Source organism: Hylobates moloch, unplaced genomic scaffold (assembly GCF_009828535.3).
Source record: "Hylobates moloch isolate HMO894 unplaced genomic scaffold, HMol_V3 SCAFFOLD_1, whole genome shotgun sequence".
In the NCBI taxonomy this organism is placed as follows: domain Eukaryota; kingdom Metazoa; phylum Chordata; class Mammalia; order Primates; family Hylobatidae; genus Hylobates; species Hylobates moloch.
The window spans coordinates 34,222,169-34,245,392 of record NW_026652276.1 but is presented as its reverse complement, the minus strand read 5'-3'; the positions used below and the strand labels follow the sequence as shown (position 1 = coordinate 34,245,392).

Below are 23,224 nucleotides of genomic sequence, written 5' to 3'. Positions count from 1 at the left end.
TAAAAATCATCTGCTGTGGCCGGGTGCGGTGGCTCACGCCTGTAATCCCAGCACTTTGGGAGGCTGAGGCGGGAGGATCACTTGAGGCCAGGAGTTCAAGACCGGCCTTGCCAACATGTTGAAACTCTGTTTCTACTAAAAATATAAAAATTAGCTGGGTATGGTGGTGCGCACCTGTAATCCCAGCTGCTCGGGAGGCTGAGGCAGGAGAATCGCTTGAACCTGGGAGGTGGAGGCTGCAGTGAGCCAAGATTGTACCACTGCACTCCAGCCTGGGCAACTGAGCAAGACTCTGTCTCAAAAATAAATAAATTTGTAAACTCTGTCTCAAAAATAAATGAAATAAAATAAATAGAAAAATTATCTGCTGTCAATCCTGTAGCCTGATCCTGTGTATAACCTTTATTTTATGTCTTTAATTCTAATGAAATTTCAGGAGGGCAAGGAAATAAATTTATGGTCAATCTGCCATGTTTAACCCAAATTTAGAACCTTTATTTAAAGTGTAAATCTAAGTTTAAATTCAACATAATGATACTAATCCAGACATTTTTTAGTTATACCTATAATGAGCATATTATACTCTTCTACTAAGGCATTAGGAATTGTATTCAAACTCTGCACCCTGCTATATTGCCCCATTACTGTGCAACATAGATGGAGGTGTTTCATTAATGCACAAAATGTCAGAAATTTTTAAGTTAATTGAAAGTCATTAATTTTTTCTTTTTTGAGACAGATTCTGTAGTAGCATTTACCTCTTATTTTAAATGGGTTAAAATTAGAGGCAGTAGGCATAATGGGAAAAGTCAGTGGGTAGGCATAGGAGTTCAACAGGTACTTTACCTTTAAGGTTTCAGTTGTGACTCAGTAGATTACTAAGTATGATTATTTTCTATCTTTGCTATTCTACCTTAAGTCTACAGGTAGTACCCCTTCCCTTTCTTGTTAACGATTGTCATTTGTGCAGACTAAATGAAGATGAATGATACATTCTTTGTCCCTATTTTGTGACTACCTGAAATAACATCTGTGAACTTTCAGTAGTGTTTTGTTGTTTGGATTTTTTTTAAGTATTTATATTTTGTATTATTATGTTTGTCAGTAGAGTTTGTTGAGGTTGTAAGCCAGCATTGGTGAGGCTTTAGCCTAAAATAAAGGAAATTGTTGAGTTTTCCAGCAAGATGATGGGGGAATTACCTATTGCCAGCTATAATTGCTTTGCTCAGAAGCTTAATTCTGCCACCCTCTAGTCTCAAGAGATACAGGGATGCTCTTGATAACAAAAAATTTGGATAGTTGAAAGTTAGTGGTGTGTCTCATGCTATATATTGATTAGCAGAGAGGTTTCTTTTTCTTTCTTTCTTTCTTTTTTTTTTTTGAGACCAAGTCTCTCTCTGTCACCCAGGCTGGTGTGCAGTGGTGCGATCTTGGCTCACTACAACCTCCGCCTCCCGGGTTCAAGCGATTCTCCTGCCTCAGCCTCCCGAGTAGTTGGGATTATAGGAGTCCACCACCACACTTGGCTAATTTTTGTATTTTTAGTAGAGATAGGGTTTCTCCATGTTGGCCAGGCTGGTCTCGAGCTCCTGACCTCAGGTGATCCACCTGCCTTGGCCTTCCAAAGTGCTGGAATTACAGGTGTGAGCCCCTGTGCCCAGCCCCACCTTCCACTTTGAATGAATGTATTTGAATGAGTCAGTTTTTATTTTTTATACTGTATGTGTTTCTTGAGACAATAAAAGTATATACATTAGCACACATACACAGTTAATGTAAACTATATACATTAAATATAATAGCTTAAGAAACATGAGTTTAGATATAGTTGAAAACATTTCTAGGTTGAAGGAGAATTTGGTCCTTCAAATAGTAATACTTTTTAAAAATAGAATATCTGGGACTTTTTGTTAGTAAGAATTAAGTGACTGCAGTAAAAACATCTGAAACAAAATGGTGTTACACTGTATGGATATTTCTGATTATTGGCTACTGGCAATTTTTTAATGCATGCACTTTTAAAAGCAACGACTAGACCTTCTCCCTGCCCTGTCTTTCATGTATATGTGTGGGATACTGATGGGAGAGTGTGACAACGTGGTAAAAACTATCATATTAATAGAAAGAAGGAAGGCTCATCTGAATTAGTTTTTTTTTTTTAGGTGTTAAAATTATTAGTATTCTGTGGTTTTAAAAAAAAATGCTACTGTTACTTTCAGCTATTCAATGACTGAGATTTGGTTACTGACCTAATTTTTAAGGAAGAGAATTGTCTTAACATAGTTCAGGCTGTTTCAGTATTTGACTGTTGCACTCTTCCCAAATAAATGGATACTTCTAAAGTGTTTTAAAGATGGTTTATTTTCTAGAGGGCTCAAAAAGTTCATAGTCACCTCCTTGATACAACTGCAGATAAATTCTGCTAATTTGTGTCTGTAGTAGCATTTACCTTCCAAATTGTAACTGATTTAAATAATTTGTCAAACACTTGTTGAACTCCTTAATTTGTCCCCAGTTCTGTGCTCAGCAGCCAGAGGTATGAGGAGGAAGAGTCCTTCCTTCCCTGGAGAAGCTTACTTTCTTGTGAGGGGATACTCCACAAGCAGTTGGTATCATGTAACAAGTGGTGAATTAGATGGATGAATGTACCAAAAGGGAAATGTTTTTTGGTGCGGCTGCTGGCAAAGGGATCCCAGAAGGTAGATGGGGTCAGGCTTATTGGGATAAGGAGGAAGAACAAGGTATTCCAGGCAGAGCAGCATGAGTGAGGCAGGCAAGTGCCATGATGCCTGTCAAATAACTTATAGAATAAAATTAATAACATTTTGAAATGGAGAGTGTTCTCTGAGGTTCTCATTTGAATAATGTAATGGCAGTTTTATTTAAATATGAAGTGCAAGTTAAATTCCTAAAGTTGTTTTTGTCATCTTTTTTGTTTGGAATATTAAAGTGATACTTTTTCTCCTCCACATGAGAAAACAGGCCCTCTCACTGAGGGTGATGGAGCAGCCCTGGCAGACGAAGCCTCTGACTGTGAAACACTTGTTTCTCATACTGTCTCCTGAACTAATACATTTAATATTAGTAACTTAGTAAATGTAGTATTAGGCTTTCATTTACTGCAATAAAATGCTCTTATGCAAATATGATTTAAGGCATTACATTTTACTGTAGTGAAGGAATAATAGAAAATCTCAGCTGCTTTTTATTGCTTAAGAAAAAAACACTGAAATCTTACTGTAAACTTTTCCCATTAGTTTATACAGGGAATGCATAACAGATGCTTGCCAGGTTTGATTATAGGTACCACAAGAGCAGCATTTCATAACCCATTCCTCAAACACTGTCTGTTGGGAGAGCCTCCACTGGGTTTCCCATAGAGCTGCGCATGATACTACACTCAGGCAGTTCATGGAGTGTAAGAAATATCTTAATGCTTTATCATTTGACATTTTAACCAAGGAAAAACCACACTTTTATAGGTTTAACTTACTGTGACATTTTCTTCTATTTCCCTTCCCCTTCAGGTATCTCCAGGGCAGCTTACTAAAAAGTATAGCTCATGCTCAACAATATTTCTAGATGACAGCACAGTCAGCCAGCCTAATCTTAGAACCACAGTAAAATGGTGAGTACAACTAGGCTGCCAAGGGCTGAGTGACAGACCCCCTTATGCTAAAAGCATCCTAGCCATCCTTGGTAATTTCAGCCATTTGATTGTCCTTTTCAGCAATGAGTTTAAGAAATTGGTGTCAACTATATATTGATTTCAAGGATCTAATATGAATTTTCATTTCCTGTTTTAATCTTAGGCTGCATGGTGGAAGGGAAAGCCAGTTAGTGAAGAAGCAGTCCCAGAAAAGTGTAGCTATTTATTTAATGCATTTATGTTAAGACAGTGTTGAACATAATGTGAGAAGGAGAGGTGCTTTTTATTGTATGTTTCTGGAAAAACATTAGTTTGTTATGAGTTACAGGCCTAAAACAGTGTGTACTCCTTTGCAAACTACTCTTGGTAGAAGGAACAGCTTGTCCTCTACTGGCACCATAGTGTATCTGCATTTAAATTTTCCCTGTCATGCATGAGCACTTCTTGGGCACAATGAGATGCACTTTCAGAACACCCTAAGATGAACCTTTCAAGTTTATTTAAAAACCAACAACAGCAGCAAACAACTCCATTGGGGTTGTCAGGAAACTATTAACATCTCCTTGGATGAGCGTTGATTTTCAGAACACAGTTTGGGAAGTGCTACACTAGAATATTAATGTCCTTATCCCTAATTTTACTTTTTAGTCTAAAAACATAACTAGCTTATAAACTTAATTTTGTTTCTAATGTACTAGCTTTTTTTTTTTTTTTTAGTTGTCAGTAACTTCTACTTTAAAAGCAGCAAATTTACACTCATAATAATGTCACTTTCCTCTCTCACTTAAAACAATAGTTGAAATCAGGCCGGGCGCGGTGGCTCACGCTTGTAATCCCAGCACTTTGGGAGGCCGAGGCGGGCGGATCCCGGGGTCAGGAGATGGAGACCACGGTGAAACCCCATCTCTACTAAAAATACAAAAAATTAGCCGGGCGTGGTGGCGGGTGCCTGTAGTCCCAGCTACTTGGAGAGGCTGAGGCAGGAGAATGGCGTGAACCCGGGAGGCGGAGCTTGCAGTGAGCCGAGATCGCGCCACTGCACTCCAGCCTGGGTGACAGAGGGAGACTCCGTCTCAAAAAAAAAAAAAAAAACAATAGTTGAAATCGAATTGTGTTTCAGCACAAACTGGACTCTGACTCTGTCTAAAGTCCTGAGCTTTGGCACCTACTGAGTAATCATTCAATGTTTGTATTCAGCCAAGGTCCTAAATCCTTGAGCTAAAAAACCATTCCACTTTGGCTAGAGTCCCCGGCTTCTTTTTTTTTTTTTTTTTTTATACTTTAAGTTTTAGGGTATACGTGCACAATGTGCAGGTTTGTTACATATGTATCCATGTGCCATGTTGGTGTGCTGCACCCATTAACTCGTCATTTAGCATTAGGTATATCTCCTAATGCTGTCCCTCCCCCCTCCCCCGGCTTCTTTTGAATTCAAAAGATTCTGATGTTTCTATAAGATTCAAAGTAGTTTTAAAGATTAACCTTGCTCAAACAAGTATAATAGATTTCATGCTCTTCCCCCCCATTTTAGTCTTAATTTTTAGATATCTACTTTTGGAAGTACAGTAAGTTTTAATTTGTTCTCAGTAAGTTTTAGAAATGATCATTTGGTATATTTCACTATTGGTTAAATAAAGGTTTCACTAGTATGGCAAATTGACCTTTAGGAAAGATTTTGAAAAATGTTTATCGTGGCTTAATAGTGCATTATTCTCACGGGATGGGTGAGCCATATCAGAATCACTTACGCAACTTTTTTCAAAGTATATGTCTACAAACACATTCATCTCACCTCCACCTTCCCTTGATCTCCAGGCAGTCACAAGCGTTTTAGGAAAATGGAGAAGGCATGTGAGGCATAATTACACAGACAAGCACATCCCAGATGATTCTGATCTTAACCCTAACTCAGTCATTCCCAAAATTTGCAGACATTGGAATCATCACCAGGGGAACTTTAAAAACAACCCTCAGGCTGGGCGTGGTGGCTCACACCTGTAATCCTAGCACTTTGGGAGGCCGAGGCAGGTAGATTGCCTGAGCCCAGGAGTTTGAGACCAGCCTGGGCAACACGGTGAAACCCCGTTTCTAGTAAAATACAAAAAAATTAGCCAGGCTGGTGGCATGCACCTGTAATCCCAGCTACTTGGGAGGCTGAAACAGAATAGCTTGAATCCGGGAAGCAGAGGTTGCAGTGAGCCGAGGTCGTGCCATTTTACTCCAGCCTGGGCTACAGAGCAAGACTCCGTCTCAAAAAAAAAAAAAAACAAAACACACAAAAAGACAACAAAAAACACTCCTCATGCCCCAAGTCATACCCAATGCCAATTAAATCAGAATGTCTCAAGTTAGAAGTTAGGCAGTTTTTAAAGCTCCTCAGGTGATTGCAGTGTGCAGAATGTTTGAGAACCACTGCTTAATTGAATGTAGGAGGATGAACTGCTTCTATTTGGTGGGACCTTGGGCAAGTCAGTTTTAAGCCTTGGTTCCCGTATCTGTAAACTGGGTGTTGGATTAAATGTCATGTAAGTTTCCGTGGTCCTTTTCAGCATATAACTTCAAATTCTGTAATGTTAAAATCAGTTTGGACATGAAAATGTTTGAAGCACTATAGAAGTATCCATCTTAGATGTTAATGTTACAGACTTTTTAAAAAAGTGCTAACATTGTATAGACTTAAAATTCAGATTTGCCTTCCCTCAATTATTTTGAGCCTCAGTTTAGAGACTGAGGGCAAATGGAAGCATATAACTTACCTAAGACGACAACTTGTTTCCTGATACACAACATCTGTGGGTAATTTAGGACTACAGTAACATGTATCTGAAAAGTCGTGTCTGTTCACTAATATTTTATTTAAACCAATGTGGAAATACTTGCCATTAATATTACACTTTGTAGTTTTATGCTGCATTGTTAGCAGTGCTTATTTCAGGATAGCTACACCTATCATTGGTTTTGTGTGCACTTATTTACTAATAAATTTTCTACTAATGATGCAAAATTGATCATAAATGATTTTATTTGGTATAAAACACTTTTATTTACTTTAAGGGGAAATAATGAAAAATGGGTGGGTAGGTGATAGTTAATTAAATCAACTGAAATGCAGAGCCTAACAGCTTAAAAAGCAAAAAATAAAAATAACCAAAAACCAAATAGTTTAAGCATGTATACAAATAGGTAGAACTTGTATAAGGTGAAAGGTTCTACGGGCAGAAGAGCAAATGGGGATATATGTAATTATTTATATATTATAATCATCAACAGAAACATGTATTTTAACAGCATATTACTGGGTTTTGTTTTTGTTTTTTTTTTTTTGAGGCGGAGTCTCACTCTGTCGCCCAGGCTGGAGTGCAGTGGCGCGATCTCGGCTCACTGCAAGCTCTGCCTCCCGGGTTCACGCCATTCTCCTGCCTCAGCCTGCTGAGTAGCTGGGAATACAGGCGCCTGCCGCCACGCCCGGCTAATTTTTTGTATTTTTAGTAGAGACGGGGTTTCACCGTGTTAGCCAGGATGGTCTCGATCTCCTGACCTCGTGATCCACCTGCCTCGGCCTCCCAAAGTGCTGGGATTACAGGCGTGAGCCGCTGCACCCGGCCTTACTTAGCATTTTGATTCATGTATTTTTGCTGAAAGGAACTAAAACAAGGGGAAAGTACCCATACGGTACTGTTCAGAACTAGAGGATTTCAGGGCCGCTAGGAGGGTTCCTCCCTTCCCTCATTTAAGAAGTGTCTTCAGGCCTAACAAATGTTTAAATCAGTTGTTAAAAATAATTTTTTTTTCCCTTCACAGTGTGACCTTAGCAATATATTACCACATAAAGAACAGGTGAGCTCCTTTAAAACCTGTCTTGTTATTCCAGCTAATTACTTTGCATGATATCAAGTTCAGTATTAGGTCGTAACTATAGACATCATAAGCTATAGAGTGCTATTACAGTATTGAACTGAATCATTTGTGGTTTTTCTGGTCCCCAAGACGGTTTCAACTATTAAATTACTGAGGATCCCAAAGAGTATTTGTTTATGTTGGTTATATTGATATTTATTGCATTAGAAATTGAAATTGAGAATTAAAAAAAAAAACCCTATGTTTAGTTTCGGTTTCTCAGCCTTGGCACTGTTGATATTTTGAGCTAGATAAGTCTTTGTTGTGGGGGCTGTCCTGTGTATTGTAGGATATTTAAGAGCTGTCCCAGGTTGTGACAACAAAAATATAACCCCTGACTGAGAACCATATTGTTAACATAAATAATATTTTTTCATGAAAAATAACTCTCTTTTACAACAACAAAGTTGAGTAAAATGTGTGTCCTGTATTTATATTTTTGCAACTCTCTAGTGTCCAGCTTAACAGAAAACAGCTGGATTTTCATCTCTGTCTTTGCAATTAGTTTTTTTTTTTTAATTTCAACTTTTATTTTAGATACAGTGAGTACATGTGTAGATTTATTACATGGCTAATGGTGCACCCTGGTAGTGAGCTGTAATTTGTTTTGAAGAAGTGATAAGAAGATGACCTAGCCTCATGCAAGTATATAGTTGGTAAAAGGTATATTTTTAAAGCTTTCAGATGGTTGTGGGTATTCTGTATTTTTTTTTTTTTTTTTGAGACGGAGTCTTTCTCTGTCCCCCAGGCTGGAATGCAGTGGCACGATCTCGGCTCACCGCAACCTCCACCTCCTGGGTTCACACCATTCTCCTGCCTCAGCCTCCCGAGTAGCTGGGAATACAGGCGCCCGCCAACACGCCCGGCTAATTTTTTGTGTTTTTAGTAGAGACAGGGTTTCACCGTGTTAGCCAGGATGGTCTCGATCTCCTGACCTCGTGATCCGCCCGCCTCAGCCTCCCAAAGTGCTGGGATTACAGGCTTGAGCCACCGCGCCCGGCTGGTATTCTGTATTTTTTAGTTTATTTTTATTTATTTGTTTTTTTTGAGACGGAGTCTTGTCTGTTGCCCAGGCTGGAGTGCAGTGGCACGATCTCGGCTCAATGCAACCTCCACTTCCCAAGTTCAAGCGATTCTCCTGCCTCGGGCTCCCGAGTAGGTGGGGTTACAGGCGCATGCCACCATGCCTGGCTAATTTTTGTATTTTTAGTAGAGATGGAGTTTTGCCATGTTGACCAGGGTGGTATTGAACTCCTGACCTCAGGTGATCCACCCGCCTCAGCCTCCCAAAGTGCTGGGATTACAGGCATGAGCCACCATACCCAGCCAGTATTCTTTAATACTACCCAACAACTCCACAAGTGCTAGTTTCTTAAAATGGTTACAGTGGAATTTTGTGTATCAATGAATTTTTTATTAGTACTCACCCATCTGTCTTGTACAATAAATGTATCATTTCCCCTTACTTGGTTTTCTAATATTATGCATTGGTTATATGGAAAATATTGGTTCACATTTCTTTTTTCTTTTTTTTTTTTCTTTTTTTGAGACAGAGTCTCGTTCTGTCACCCAGGCTGGAGTGCAGTGGTGCAATCTCAGCTCACTGCAACCTCCACCTCCTGGGTTCAAGCGATTCTCCTGTCTCAACCTCCCAAGTAGCTGAGATTACAAGTACACACCACCATACCCAGCTAATTTTTTGTATTTTTACTAGAGACAGGGTTTCACCATGTTGCCCAGGCTGGTCTCGAATTCCTGAGCTCAGGCAATCCGCACACCTCAGCCTCCCAAAGTGCTAGGATTACAGGCGTGAGCCACCACGCCCAGCCTGTTTCACATTTCTTGACAGTGTCAAAAGCTCACTTTTGTTAGTATCACCACCAGTTGTATTAAAAAATCTTTTAAGTATTGAGAAGCTGTTAAACTCACATAATAAGGTACAAGTTTCTCCAAATCCTGATTTTTAGTTTGAAAGCTTGAATTTTATCATTGCAACAAATAGTGTTATTTTCTTTTTTTTTTTTTTTTTTTTGAGACGGAGTCTCGCTCTGTCGCCCAGGCTAGAGTGCAGTGGCACAATCTCGGCTCACTGCAAGCTCCGCCTCCCGGGTTCACGCCATTCTCCTGCCTCAGCCTCTCCGAGTAGCTGGGACTACAGGCGCCCGCCACTGCGCCCGGCTAATTTTTTGTATTTTTAGTAGAGACGGGGTTTCACCGTGGTCTCGATCTCCTGACCTCGTGATCCGCCCGCCTCGGCCTCCCAAAGTGCTGGGATTACAAGCGTGAGCCACCGCGCCCGGCCAATAGTGTTATTTTCTTGAAGTGACAGGCTCACTTCATTTTTTTAAAACTTTTTATTTATTTATCTTTTGAGACAGAGTCTCACTCTGTTGCCCAGGCTGGAGTGCACTGGTGCCATCTTCGCTCACTGTAACCTCTGCCTTCCGGGTTCAAGTGATTCTCCTGCCTCAGCCTCCTGAGTAGCCGGGACTACGGGCACCTGTCACCATGCCTGGCTAATTTTTGTATTAGTAGAGATGGGGTTTCACCCTGTTGGCCAGGCTGGTCTCGAACTCCTGATCTCAAGTGATCCAACCGCCTCAGCCTCCCAAAGTGCTGGGATTATAGGCATGAGCCACCACACCTGGCCACTTGTTTCATTTTTGAGAATGATAGTTGTACTTTCAAGTAAAAATGATATTCTGTGAAAAACAATGGCTCGTTTAGCTCACAATTAAATCACAAGTGCTTTTCTTTAACACAACTATACCTCGGTATGCAGAATTACTTTATGTGAACTTTCTGCTTACTCCAGAATAGTGAAAAGAAAGGTCAAGATTTAATAATACCATTAATTTTTACTGCCTCAGCAAGGATATTCATGAGTGAAGCAGGTGTTTTTCTTAAACTGCAAGAGGCAGTAAAGAGTAGCATGACTACTAGTATAATTTGGTAGCACTGCCTTGATTCATGCTGAGAAGCTAGCAGATTACCCACTTTTGCTGTTATACACTCATTACAAATGTCAAACAGTCAAAAAGCAAGCAATAGCTTAGTATTCTTTTTTTTAAATTATTTTTATTTCTAAATTTTCAATCAGCTTTCTCAGGTTGAATAAGTATTCTTATAAGAACAGTTTTGACCTCAAGGACCTCTTGGAAAAGGATCTGGAGGGTCTCCAGAAGTCCACAGACCACACTTGGAGAACCACTGGTTTTATTAAATGAGCACAATGTGTTAGTTTTATAAACTTGTAAAGATTATCAAAGACTCGTCTCTTTTAAAATAAAAAGGCAATAAGGTTTTTAACTCATCAAACTACTTAAACAAATACATGTCAAGAATGTAATACAGAGAACTAGAGAGGAAAAGCCTGGGAAGTCAGAATCTCATTCATAGTCATTAAAGTTCTAAAGATTTTATTGCCCACCACTACTGCTGTGTAAAATGTTCTTGAGTTCCAATGAGGGGTTAGAAGAGTGAAAATATACTTTATTACCATTGCCTGTTAGGGAGGGCCAATACTTAAAGGCAATTCTGAATCGTCATTGTAGAAAAGACTTCACAGTACAGAACCTCATGTGCTGAGTAAAAAGAGGTCAGAAAATCCTCTGAAGGCTGGGATCCAGGAGAAGAATTTGTACAACTCTTTGCTTTGGTGAAGCAAACACCAAAGGAAACAGGAGGCATCTCCCGTCACCCCCAGCAGACATTTTACTCAGATATTAACAATTCCTGAATTAACTTCTTCAATGAATATTCTTATTTTATAGAGATGCAAATAGATCCCTGGATATTTTTGATGAGAGATCACATCCACTTACAGTAAGTGTCACTTTTTTTGAGGTAGTATTTTTCTCTCATAGAGTTGTGTTTATTTCATGCTGATATTTATAAATAGTCCTAACAAATATACATGATCTCTATGAAGATAATTAGAAAACAATTTAAATTTAAATTAAAATGGTGTAAACATTTAAAAATTCACTTCCTCAGGTATATGATAGCCACTCATGGCTAATGACTATTGTCTTGGACAGTGAAGCCTTTGAGCCTTATGGTTACAGGAAACTAAAAATATTTTTTCAGGCCGGGCGTGGTGGCTCACACCTGCAATCTTTGCACTTTGGGAGGCCGAGGCAGGCGGATCACAAGGTCAGGAGATCAAGACCATCCTGGCTAACACAGTGAAACCCTGTCTCTACTAAAAATACAAAAAATTACCCGGGCACAGTGGCGGGCACCTGTAGTCCCAGCTACTCAGGAGGCTGAGGCAGGAGAATGGCGTGAACCCGGAAGGTGGAGCTTGCAGTGAGCCGAGATAGTGCCACTGCACTCCAGCCTGGGTAACAGAGTAAGACTCCATCTCAAAAAAAAAAAAAAAAAAAAAAAGAAACAAAAAATTTTTTTTTCAAAGTTTATTTAAGAGAATCCTGACATACGATTAGTAAGACTTTCGAGCCTACACGTAGTTTACATTGTGATAGAATTCTGTGGATAGAAAGTGGAAAGGAACATAAAAATTTTCTGAGTTGTGCCTGTATTTTTCCTTAATGATAAATGGTGATGAGTATTGAATAATTATGATATTTTAAGATCCAATTGTTTATATTTTAAAAACTAAAAGTCATGTCACTCAACCAGAATTATTTTAAGGGGTACATGGGCTCAAATGTCAACACTGTTGGTCTTAAGAGTACTTAGGCCGGCCGGGCATGGTGGCTCACACCTGTAATCCCAGCTCTTTGGGAGGCCAAGGCGGGCAGATCACCAGGTCAGGAGTTTGAGACCAGCCTGGCCAGCATGGTGAAACCCCACCTCTGTTAAAAATACAAAAAATTAGCCAGACATGGTGGTGCACGCCTGTAATCCCAGCTACTCAGGAGGCTGAGGCAGGAGAATCACTTGAACCTGGGAGGTGGAGGTTGCAGTGAGCCAAGATTGTGCCACTGCACTCCAGCCTGGGCGACAGAGCGAGACTGGGTCTCCAAAAAAAAAGTACTTAGGCTGGGCATGGTGTCTCACGCCTGTAATCTCAGCACTTAGGGAGGCCGAGGCGGGTGGATTGAGGTCAGGAGTTTGAGACCGGCCTGACCAACATGTTGAAACCCCATCTCTACTAAAAATACAAAAATTAGCCGGGTGTGGTGGCACGTGCCTGTAATCCTAGCTACTTAGGAGGCCGAGGCAGGAGAATCGCTTGAACCTAGGGGGTAGAGGTTGCAGTGAGCCAAGATCATGCCATTGCACTCCAGCCTGGGCAATAAGAGTGAAACTCAGTCTCAAAAAAAAAAAAAAAAAAACTTAAATTTTTTTTCTTCAGTGGATACTAACATTGCATCTTTTCTTCTTTCAGCGAGAAAAAGTTCCAGAGGAATACTTTAAGCATGATCCTGAGCACAAATTTATTTACAGATTTGTTCGTACTCTTTTTAGTGCTGCACAGCTAACAGCTGAATGTGCAATAGTAACTTTGGTAAGATATTTCTCATTTATAAAGTGTCTTTAGAAATTAGTCTTGTACACAGGGTATGGTCCTATTTTTCAAATAAAAATAGGTTCCTGAAATTATCATCAGAACTTTAAGAGAAACTTATGAAAGGAACGTAAATACGTACATTCGCGTTTAATCATCATTATAGTTGAACATGTTTCCATTGCTTTTCTCATCACAGAACAGTTGCTACAAAAGGCAGCCGGGGAGATTTCTGGTTTCTCCCCCCACCCATCAATGCACATGTACACATTCAGTGTGTGCACATACAAGGCATGGTGGCAGGGCTAGGGGTGATGGGGAGTGGTAACAAAACCATGTGGTTCAGAGCCAGATAGTGATTCCAGTGTAGGTCTAAGCCAAGTCCCAGGCTTTGTTCCCCAGGTATTTCCGATGTGTGTTGTGATTGAGAACTATTGCCCTAAATTATTTGTTCCTTGGATGATGAGTTTTAATCATCTCTGCCTACCTCTTGTGCCTGCTTGTGATGGTGCCCAGCAATGTGGTACCAGTAATACTTGGTCAAAGGCTTTGCTGGTTAGCTTACTAAGCTATAGCTGTGTCCTTAACTTTATGTCCTCCATATAGAATTCCTATGGTAAGATTTTATCATTGAATAATAAATCCTATTCAAGTGGTTAGGATTGTTTTACTCCTCCCCACAGCAAACCTATAGAGGAAGGTCAACTGCATGGCCTGGTGGGAAAGAATACTTAGGTCAGTACCTACTCCTTTAGCATCCAATTGGAATTTAGGAGAGAAGGCTTCTGTGCACTTGAATAGAAGCCCCTCAGTGGGTACTGGATCAGACTTAGGCCTTTTCATGGAGCTGTAAGCCATTTGGAACACTTAGCAGATACTGTAGAGAAGCAGGAGTGGTGCTTCCAGATGTAGAGAGACAGGTGATACAGGAGGGAAAGCTGTATGGGAAGAGGGGGAGTTCATTTTAGATGGTTTAAGCTCTATGTGCCTGTGAGGTAGCAGTGGCAGTGTCCAGTAATCATTTGAATGTACTAGACTGGAGCATGAATCTGAGCTTAGAGGTAAGGAATGAAGAGTTATAGTAGCTGTCCAAATACAGAGAAAAGTTCCAGAATGAAAGTGGAGAAGCTAGGCATGGTAGTGCACACCTGTAGTCCCTGTTGCTGGGGAGGCTGAGGTGGGAGGATCACTTGAATGCAATAGTTTGAGTCCAGCTCGGGCAACATAGCAAGACCCCCATCTCTAAAAAAAGAAAACAAAGTGGATAGAAGATAGATCTCTAAAGACTGTTAGCATTTGAGGGACAAGCCCCCAGAGGGAGTGGAAGGAGGAAATCCAGGAGAAGGTAATAAAAGAACAGAGTTCAAGATAAGAGAGGCTGTGGTCCCAGTGTTAAATGCTGCCAAGAAGTTTCTGATTCTGTAAATATTCACTAGGTACCTACTCTGTGCCACTATTCTTGTTTTTTGTTTTTGTTTTTGTTTTGTTTTAATTTTTTAGTAGGACTAGAGTCGAGCTATGTTGCCCAGGCTGGTCTCAGAACTGACCTCAGGCAATCCTGCCAGCGTGTTGGGATTACAGACGTGAGCTAACAAATGCTAGAGTAGAGGAGAGGCAGATTGAACAAAGTTCTTGCCTTTATGAGCCTATGTTCTAGTGAGGAAGACATTTTTTCAGGTAGTGGTAAGTAGCAGGTGAAGCAGCATAAAGGGATACAGAGTGACAGGAGGGGCTCACTATTTTAGATAGAATGATCAGGAAGAACCTCTCTAGAGGTGACATTTGAGCAGTGACCTGATCAAAGCAGGAAGGTAAGGTGTGCCGGCATTACAGGCAGCCAGACAAGTGCCAAGACTAGACAGGAACATTTTGTGTGTGTTTGTGTGTTCAAGGAACAAACAGCAAGGTGTCCAGTGTGGTTGGAGTGAATTGGAAAGAGTGGAGGAGGTGAGGTCACATGGGCAATGCTACATGTAACTCACAGGGCCTTTTGGCTTGCAGCCCACAGGAGGGTTTTTTTTGTTTTGTTTTGTTTTGTTTTTGAGACGCGGAGTCTTGCTATGTCACCCAGGCTGGAGTGCAGTGGCTCAATCTTGGCTCACTGCAACCTCCACCTCCCAGGTTCAAGCAATTCTCCCTGCCTTGACCTCCCGAGTACCTGGGCTTACCAGTGCCCATCACCATGCCTAATTTTTTTTTTTTAAGTAGAGACGGGGCTTTGCCATGTTGGCCAGGCTGGTCTTGAACTCCTGACCTGAGGTGATCCGCCTACTTTCGCCTCCCGAAGTGCTGGGATTACAAGTATGAGCCACTGCGCCTGGCCAGGAAGAAGTTTTTATTCCAATTTGATGGGTACTTTAGGTAGATTTTGAGCAGGGGAGTGAAGTGTTCTTAAGAGGTTGTGCTGATGGCTTGAAGAGAGTAGACCATAATTGGCAGAATAGAGGCAGAGAAGAGAGTTAAGAAGCAACTAGGGTGATACAGGTGAGCAGTGACAAATGGCAGCTCAGAATCAAAAGCGAGCAGCCTACCAGTGAAGGTGGACATAGCAGGAATTGTGCACAGTCTGGTGTGGGGTAACTTGAATGTAGGTATTTGGCCTCAGCAACTAGGTGAATGAAAATGCCCTGTACAATATTAGGGAAGACTTGGGGAGTGGAGCAGTGGGATGAAGAGCTCTGGGGACCTTGGCAAGAGGAGTCTCAGGAGAGTGACAGCAGCAAGGGACAAACAGGAGTGGGTTAAGGAGAGATGGGAGATGAGAAGCTGACACCAGGACATGATGCTGAGCAAATGAGAGGACACATCTGGGGAGTTGTCGGGAGGGGGATGGGAACAAAGGAAACACATTGGGGAAAATCTCTGGCAGAGAAGGAGAAAGGCTTCAAAAAGATGCAGTTGTGGGGCAGTGTTCTGCACAAGTGGGATGGGATCAACTGCACTGATGGAGTTGGCTTTAGTGGGAAGAAAAGAAATCTCACTGACACAGGAGGGCAAGTGGTATCAGTGAGCATCAGCACATCACCAGCTTACCCGTAAAGGCAACAGGAAGTTGAGGGATTGTCTATGTTGTTTCCCTGTGGTCTAATTATTCTCATTGAAATTTGAACCCTGTGAAAGAGGTTCATTCTTAGGATACTGAGAGTGCAGAATTTGGGGGAAAGGGAACAGAATCTCTCTTAAGAACATATCATGTTCAATACCCATTTTTGAAAACACAGTTGAGTTTGGAGAACACTGCCAGATCTGATATGCCTGTCTGATAACCTTCAGACAGTAAATAAGCTCTGTTAAAATGAACTTTTTTCAGGCTTGGCGCAGTGGCTCATATCTGTAATCCCAGCACTTTGGGAGGCTGAGGTGGGCAGATCACTTGAGGCCAGGAGTTTGAGACCAGCCTGGCCAACGTGGTGAAACCCTGTCTCTACTAAAAATACAAAAATCAGCCAGGCGTGCTGGCGGGTGCTCAGCTACTTGGGGGGCTGAGGCAGGAGAATCGCTTGAACCCAGGGGGCAGAGGTTGCCATGAGCCAAGATTGCATCACTGCACTCCAGTCTAAAAAGATTTGTTTTTGTCTTGATACAGAGTTAAAACAGCATATACACATACTCTTCCACAGAGAACCCTTTGAGGTAACAGCAAATTACAGCTTACCTCTGAAATCTACTCAGCTGTTCACTTTGCCCAATTCTTTGAAGGATGTTTGGTAGATGTAAAATAATTCATGAAATTGTCTCATAAACTGCTTGGCAGGTTTAGAGGAATACCAGGGGTCCAGAGACATCCTTTTGTCCATCTATGTTCCTTGTGGAGGCACTGAACATGGGGAATATTTTACAGCCCTAAAGACCTGTCATGCTGCTCTGCACAGCAGCCACTGGGTGGCTCTCTTGACCAGCAGTTCTTCAAGCTAGTGCCACAAAAGGGTTAGTTACTATGAAAAGAAGGTAAAAATGTGCTCAGCATTACTTGGGTTTTACATATTTGAGCATAATATAACTACCTGTAAAATTACTATCTACCATCCAGGTATGATACATTGTACCTGGTAGGCACTCAGTATTTATTGAAAACTCGTACGAGTGTCAAGAGTGCCTCTCTTGATGATGCCCTTTGCTGAGCTGTCCAGTCATTCCCGTGACCAAAATCGGGCGGGAAATGTATATGGGCAGAGTAGGCAGCAGAGATATCTGACCTACAACTGTGATTTAGTGTCTTGCTTTGGCTGACTAAGCAAAGTGTCTGTAGAACATAAGAATAAAAGGCACTTATTTTCTGGTCAAAAACAGAAGAAATTAGTCATGAATTCTTATCAAAGCATTTCGGGGCTGGGCGCGGTGGCTCACACCTGTAATCCTGACACTTTGGGAGGATCGGGTGGATCACTTGAGATCAAGAGTTCGAGACTAACCTGACCAACATGTTTGAAACCCCCTCTCTACTAAAAATACAAAAATTAGCCGGGCATGGTGGCGCATGCCTGTAATCCCACCTAGTCGGGAGGCCGAGGCAGGAGAATCGCTTGAACCTGGGAGGCGGAGGTTCTGTGAGCCGAGATCGCACCATTGCACTATAGCCTGGGCAACAAGAGCGAAACTCCGTCTCAAAAAAAAAAAAAAAAAAAAGCTTATCAAAGCATTTAAACTGAACTAAAATCAAAGACCAGTGCTCTATTTTACAGGTTTACTTAGAAAGGCTTTTAACTTATGCTGAAATCGACATTTGTCCCACCAACTGGAAAAGGATTGTTCTGGGAGCCATTCTTCTTGCCTCCAAGGTTTGGGACGATCAGGCTGTATGGAATGTGGACTACTGCCAGATCCTCAAGGACATTACAGTTGAGGACATGTGAGTTTGTAAGGTTTTGGTGAACTTCTAACCATTTTCCAGTATCTTATTCCTATAAAGTTAACAATTTAAGGAATATTTTTAAAGGTTACATTATGCAGATAATGGAAATAGGCATAAGACTATATCTGTCTATCTTTAGTATAACAGTTCACAACAGAGCAAGACTCTGTCTCAAAAAAAAAAAAACTACGTATTTTCCATCATTACTTGATAGGTTTTGATGTGTAATAATCTGCTTGGTAAATTGAAAAATATCTTTTGGGTGGTTTTGGCAAAAATCTTACAAGTATACTACCAGAACAACATAACACAGTACATATCTTTATTTTTTTTTTTATTTTTTTCTTTGAGACGGAGTCTTGCTCTGTTGCCTAGGCTGGAGTGCAGTGACGCAGTCTCGGCTCACTGCAAGCTCCATCTCCCAGGTTCAAGCGATTCTCCTGCCTCAGCTTCCTGAGTAGCTGAGATCACAGTGGGATTACAGGCACGCGCCACCACGCCTGGCTAATTTTTGTATTTTTAGTAGAGACGAGGTTTCACTGTGTTGGTCAGGCTGGTCTTGAACTCCTGACCTTGTGATCTGCCCGCCTCGGTCTCCCAAAGAGCTGGGATTACAGGCATGAACCACTGCGCCTGGCCTCTTTATGGCTTTTAAAAAGTTATCTGCCAGTTCAAGCTCCTTTCTCTTTTTCATTCATTCATTCATTCCTTTATATTTTTTCATGTGACCAGTAGGGTGTAAACAGCCCTTAAAGGGCATATGTCTGGCCTTTGAAATAATTGTTTGGCCACTATTAAGGTCTTAGGGCCTCTGGACTATTGAGAAGTTACATATTTTCAACCTGAGTCACACATTGTATATTTGCTTTTGCTAGTCTTTCCACATTTTATCTGAAGGTCTGTTTTTACAGAAGCCTTGAGATAGGAAGATCCCTGTGCCCCTGACCCCTCCCCATTAGGAGTGTTTTTTGTATTTAGAAATTGGTCTCATGAGTTAGGAAGCTCCAGCGTTCCCCTCAGGCGGTCTGAGAAGCACTGCTGGGGCATCACCCAATGCTCACCACACTTGAGAGGCTCCCTGGGCACTCGGACAACCACAGCACTACTTTGGGGGCCTTGAGTTACCTATGAGAATGCAAGGATCCTTGCTGAATCATGGAGTTCCTCACAGATGGCAACAATATGACCCTGAAACAGCAGCTTCATCAGGGTTCCTTCCAGGCTGGCCTCGTGACGGCTGTGAAGGGAAGGGCCTTGGAGCTTGGTAGGCAGGGTGAGCCAGGGAAGCATTTCCAGCAAAGGCTCTCAGGGTGCCCACCAGATAGTGAGAATGGCTTTGTGGGTGGCATTTAGAAAAACATGAAGGAGCACCTCTTGATGATGTTGAGCAGCGGAGGAAGATCAAGGTCATGACAGGCAGTGGCAAGAGTTTGTTTTTATTGCCTTTGCCCATTACTCCATATGACTGTCATTCAGAATTACAATACCATATATTCACAACTGAAGTGAGGATACTTGTGACTAAAAAGGAACCAGTAATTGTGGTAGCTGTTGAAGTGGCTTTTGGTGAAGTTGACCACTTTACTGTTTACCGAACAGCCCTAATGATATTGCTGGTAGCTGTTTTAGCAAAGGGTGTGACAGCAAATGAATTTGAAACAAATGGAAGTACTTTTGGAAATTGCAGAAACTAAAGTGACTTTGATTACTGCTGTCATCAGTCTGCAAACTGGTTTCTTGAAGGAAGCAAAATTTATTATTATGAACACTTAGCCCTACCATGATGGCAGCTAAAATGTTCTCAAAACCTGCAACGGAACTGACTGGGGCTGTAGTTCAAGATACAGTATCAGAGAACATGCAAGGAAATGTGCAGGTTTCTACAGATGTAAGCTTCAGGAGCAGCGGTGGCAGGGGCCAGCTCTAAGAAGACCAGTTCTAAATAGTGCTGTTTGTGTATGCCCAGGGAAGCACCAGGAGCTATGCTACAAACAGGCTGCTTTTGTTTATGATCTTTGGAAAGCATTTCAACAAACTGTTTAATATACATTTGTCTCATCCTCCTGCTGTTGACGATTTGTAGTGGTCTCATTTTGAGTCTAAACTGAAACAATTTTAAATTGGTGTTTATCAGGTTTTTCTTAAAAATTTTCAACATCTACATGTCCTGTTAGAATATATTTCCCTTTAAAAGAATAAGTTAAACTGAGCAGCTGCTATTCAGACGGTTTGCTGTGCCTGTAAAGGGTATGCTATTCAGCCACCTAGCCATTTAAAAACAACAAAATACCTAGAAGATGCATATTCTGTAGGCATAATGCTTTTCTTCAGTGATTAAACCTCTATTAATACGTGTGTTAATCCTATGAAGTACTATATTTCTACACAGTTAAAATGTATTAGTGGAAAAAATATAAAAGGGATTGTGAAGTGCATTTATTGCTGTAGTAAATTAAGTCCCGGTTAGCTGATTATCAAAACATCGTCTGATTTACATTTCTATAGGCTTATGGACATGTGAACAGGAAATTAATTTTGGAAGTAGGTTCAGTTGGGTTTTTAAGCTCAGCAAATGAGAAAACCACATCTCTGCTCATATTAACTGCTCTCCATACAGGAGATCATCAAGCATTTGTTGACTTAGCCAGTGGATAAAATATTAAAACTTTAAAACCAAGAAACCAAATAGGTTGTTTAGGTATTTATCATTTTTATACAGTTAACTCCTTATAGGGATTACTGTGAAAGTGGTTAAGATTTTCTCTAGTTTTATGTTTATTTGCTTAAGCATTTGGCAAGGGCAGCTGTGTGGTCATGTAGCCGACTACTACTCCCAGCCCTTTCCTCTCCCACTGCATTCAGCTCACTCCTACATTCTGTTCTGACCAGGATGGTAGATACTGAGCACCTCAGGGTTTCATTCCCAACTCAGAAGAAACACTGAGTTTTTAAGTCCGGTGACCTACCATAAGTCATATCATAAAATAGGTTTAGTCTAGCCAAGACATCCACCTTTGATCTTTCTGCCTTCCAGAGTATAAAGAGTCTCCTTACCATGTCATAGTGACAATTTCTCACCTTCATAATATTAAAGTGAGCAGAAACTTGCATTATGCCCTCTGACATAGCCTCATGCGCTGGGACAGGGGGAGGGGATTCCCTTCCCCTGTAATGTAGCTTGCTTATTTATTTATTTGAGATGAATCCTTGTTTTTGCCTCAAGAGTTTTTCTCCCTCAGAGATAATAGCAGTGGCTCTCGATGGATCCATTTGTTGCCGTGGTGATATGCCCACTCCTTTTGTTGGTGCTTCTCTACTTCAATAAACCCCTTCCTGTTATCAGCCTGGTGAAAATGTCTGCAAGTTCTTCAGAGCTAATAAACAGCATACATCATTCCTTTCATCTGATCACTATAGTGGGGCCTTGTGAGTGAGCGTGAAGTATGAATTGTACAGCTGCACTAATGGAACTCTGAAGAATGAGGCCCGAGTCAGCAGCACAAGTGCATCAGAGGCCGTAACCTTCAACCTTCATCCCAGTTCCAGAGTGCTGGGATGCAGAAGGGACCACAAGTAACTGTACCTTGTGTGAACATTAGTATGTTAATACATCTGGGTAGCCTATATTTTAAAACAGAGTTTAGAGCCATTCTAGTTGCTTAGAATATTTTTGAAGATAGCCCAGTTGATTGACATTGTCCTGTGCTGGTTCTGTTGTGTTCTTCCTCCTCCAGGAATGAAATGGAAAGGCATTTTCTGGAGCTTCTTCAGTTTAATATTAATGTTCCTGCCAGTGTTTATGCCAAATACTACTTTGACCTTCGCTCCTTAGCAGATGACAACAACCTGAATTTTCTATTTGCTCCTCTTAGCAAAGAAAGAGCACAGAACCTAGAGGTAAGGCTATGAGGTCACTAAGTGAGGTTTTCCATCAGCCACCAAAGCCAACATCTGTGACTAAATCATATTAAGTAGTGATTAGGAAAATGGAAAGCTTTAAAATTAACGAACACTGAAGAGCTTATTAGCCCTTTGGCATCAGATTTCCTGTCTTTTATGGTTTATACAAGGATCAACATTATTTAAAAATTATACATATTAACTCTTCTGTGACCAAAATTCAGAATATTTTAAATCACATTTAATCTGTTGTTAATGAGATTTCCTTTTGAACTTCTACCCTTTCACATAACCATACATGAATAATTTTTTTAGCTGGGCACTGTGGCTCATTTCTGTAATCCCAGCACTTTGGGAGGCTGAAGTGGGCAGATCACTTAAGGTCGGGAGTTCAAGACCAGCCTGGCGAATGTAGTGAAACCCTGTCTCTACTATAAAAATACACACACAGGCCAGGCACGGTGGCTTACGCCTGTAATCCCAGCACTTTGGGAGGCCGAGGCGGGTGTGGTTCACCTGAGGTTGGGAGTTCGAGAGCAGCCTGACCAACATGGAGAAACCCCGTCTCTAATAAAAATACAAAATTAGCCGGCCGTGGTGGCATGTGCCGGTAATCCCAGCTACTTGGGAGGCTGAGGCAGGAGAATCAGTTGAACCCGGGAGGCGGAGGTTGCGGTGAGCTGAAATTGTGCCATTGCACTCCAGCCTGGGCAACCAGAGCGAAACTCTGTCTCAAAAAAAAAAAAAAAAAAAAAAAACACACACAAAAAAAAAAAAGGGGGGGGGGGGCTGTCTCCTAAACCCCCAGCTTGGGGGGGGGATGAGCATTGCTTGAACCTGCGAGGCGGAGGTTGCAGTGAGCCAAGATTGCACCACTGCACTCTATCTAGCCTAGGTGATGGAGTGAGATTGTCTCAAAAAAAAAAAAAAAAAAAATTTTTTTTTTCTTTGTGACTGTATTCCTAATTTTATCTACATACATAATTCACTTGCCACTCTTGACTGCCTTACTTATTCTGTTTGCAAATTCATGTCATGGTTTATATATCACAGTGCAGTCCCATGAGTTTTTTTTAGGTCTCTTGGGTAAGCCAAGAGACCTTTACCCTTCACTATATAGGATGCAGGTGTTTCAAATGCTGGATGTAAGTGCTGGGCATGGTGGCCCATACCTGTAATTCCAGCATTTTGGGAGGCTGAGGCAGGCGGATCACTTGAGGTCAAGAGTTCGAGACCAGCCTGACCAACATGGTGAAACCCGGTCTCTACTAAAAATACAAAGATTAGCTGGGTGTGGTGGCAGACGCCCAGTTACTCAGGAGGCTGAGGCATGAGAAGTGCTTGAACCTGGGAGGTGGAGGCTGCAGTGAGCCGAGATCATGCCACTGCACTCCAGCCTGGGCGATAGAGCAAGAACCTGTCTCAAATAATAATAATAATAATAATAATA

At 41.4% G+C, this 23,224-nt stretch overlaps 1 protein-coding gene across 2 annotated transcripts in view; it reads left to right on the top strand.

The window, feature by feature from the left end:
- The window catches only part of CCNYL1 (cyclin Y like 1), a 45,848-nt gene that overhangs the window by 18,976 nt on the left and 3,648 nt on the right, over positions 1-23,224 (top strand). Inside the window, exons 4-9 of one of the 2 annotated variants that reach the window (XM_032754739.2) lie at positions 3,528-3,628; positions 7,451-7,486; positions 11,320-11,371; positions 12,903-13,022; positions 17,705-17,871; positions 21,609-21,771. In XM_032754739.2, the coding sequence (XP_032610630.1) occupies positions 3,528-3,628; positions 7,451-7,486; positions 11,320-11,371; positions 12,903-13,022; positions 17,705-17,871; positions 21,609-21,771 (639 nt within the window). The remainder of the gene's footprint in view (positions 1-3,527; positions 3,629-7,450; positions 7,487-11,319; positions 11,372-12,902; positions 13,023-17,704; positions 17,872-21,608; positions 21,772-23,224) is intronic. The other variant, XM_032754741.2, reaches the window with a different exon arrangement.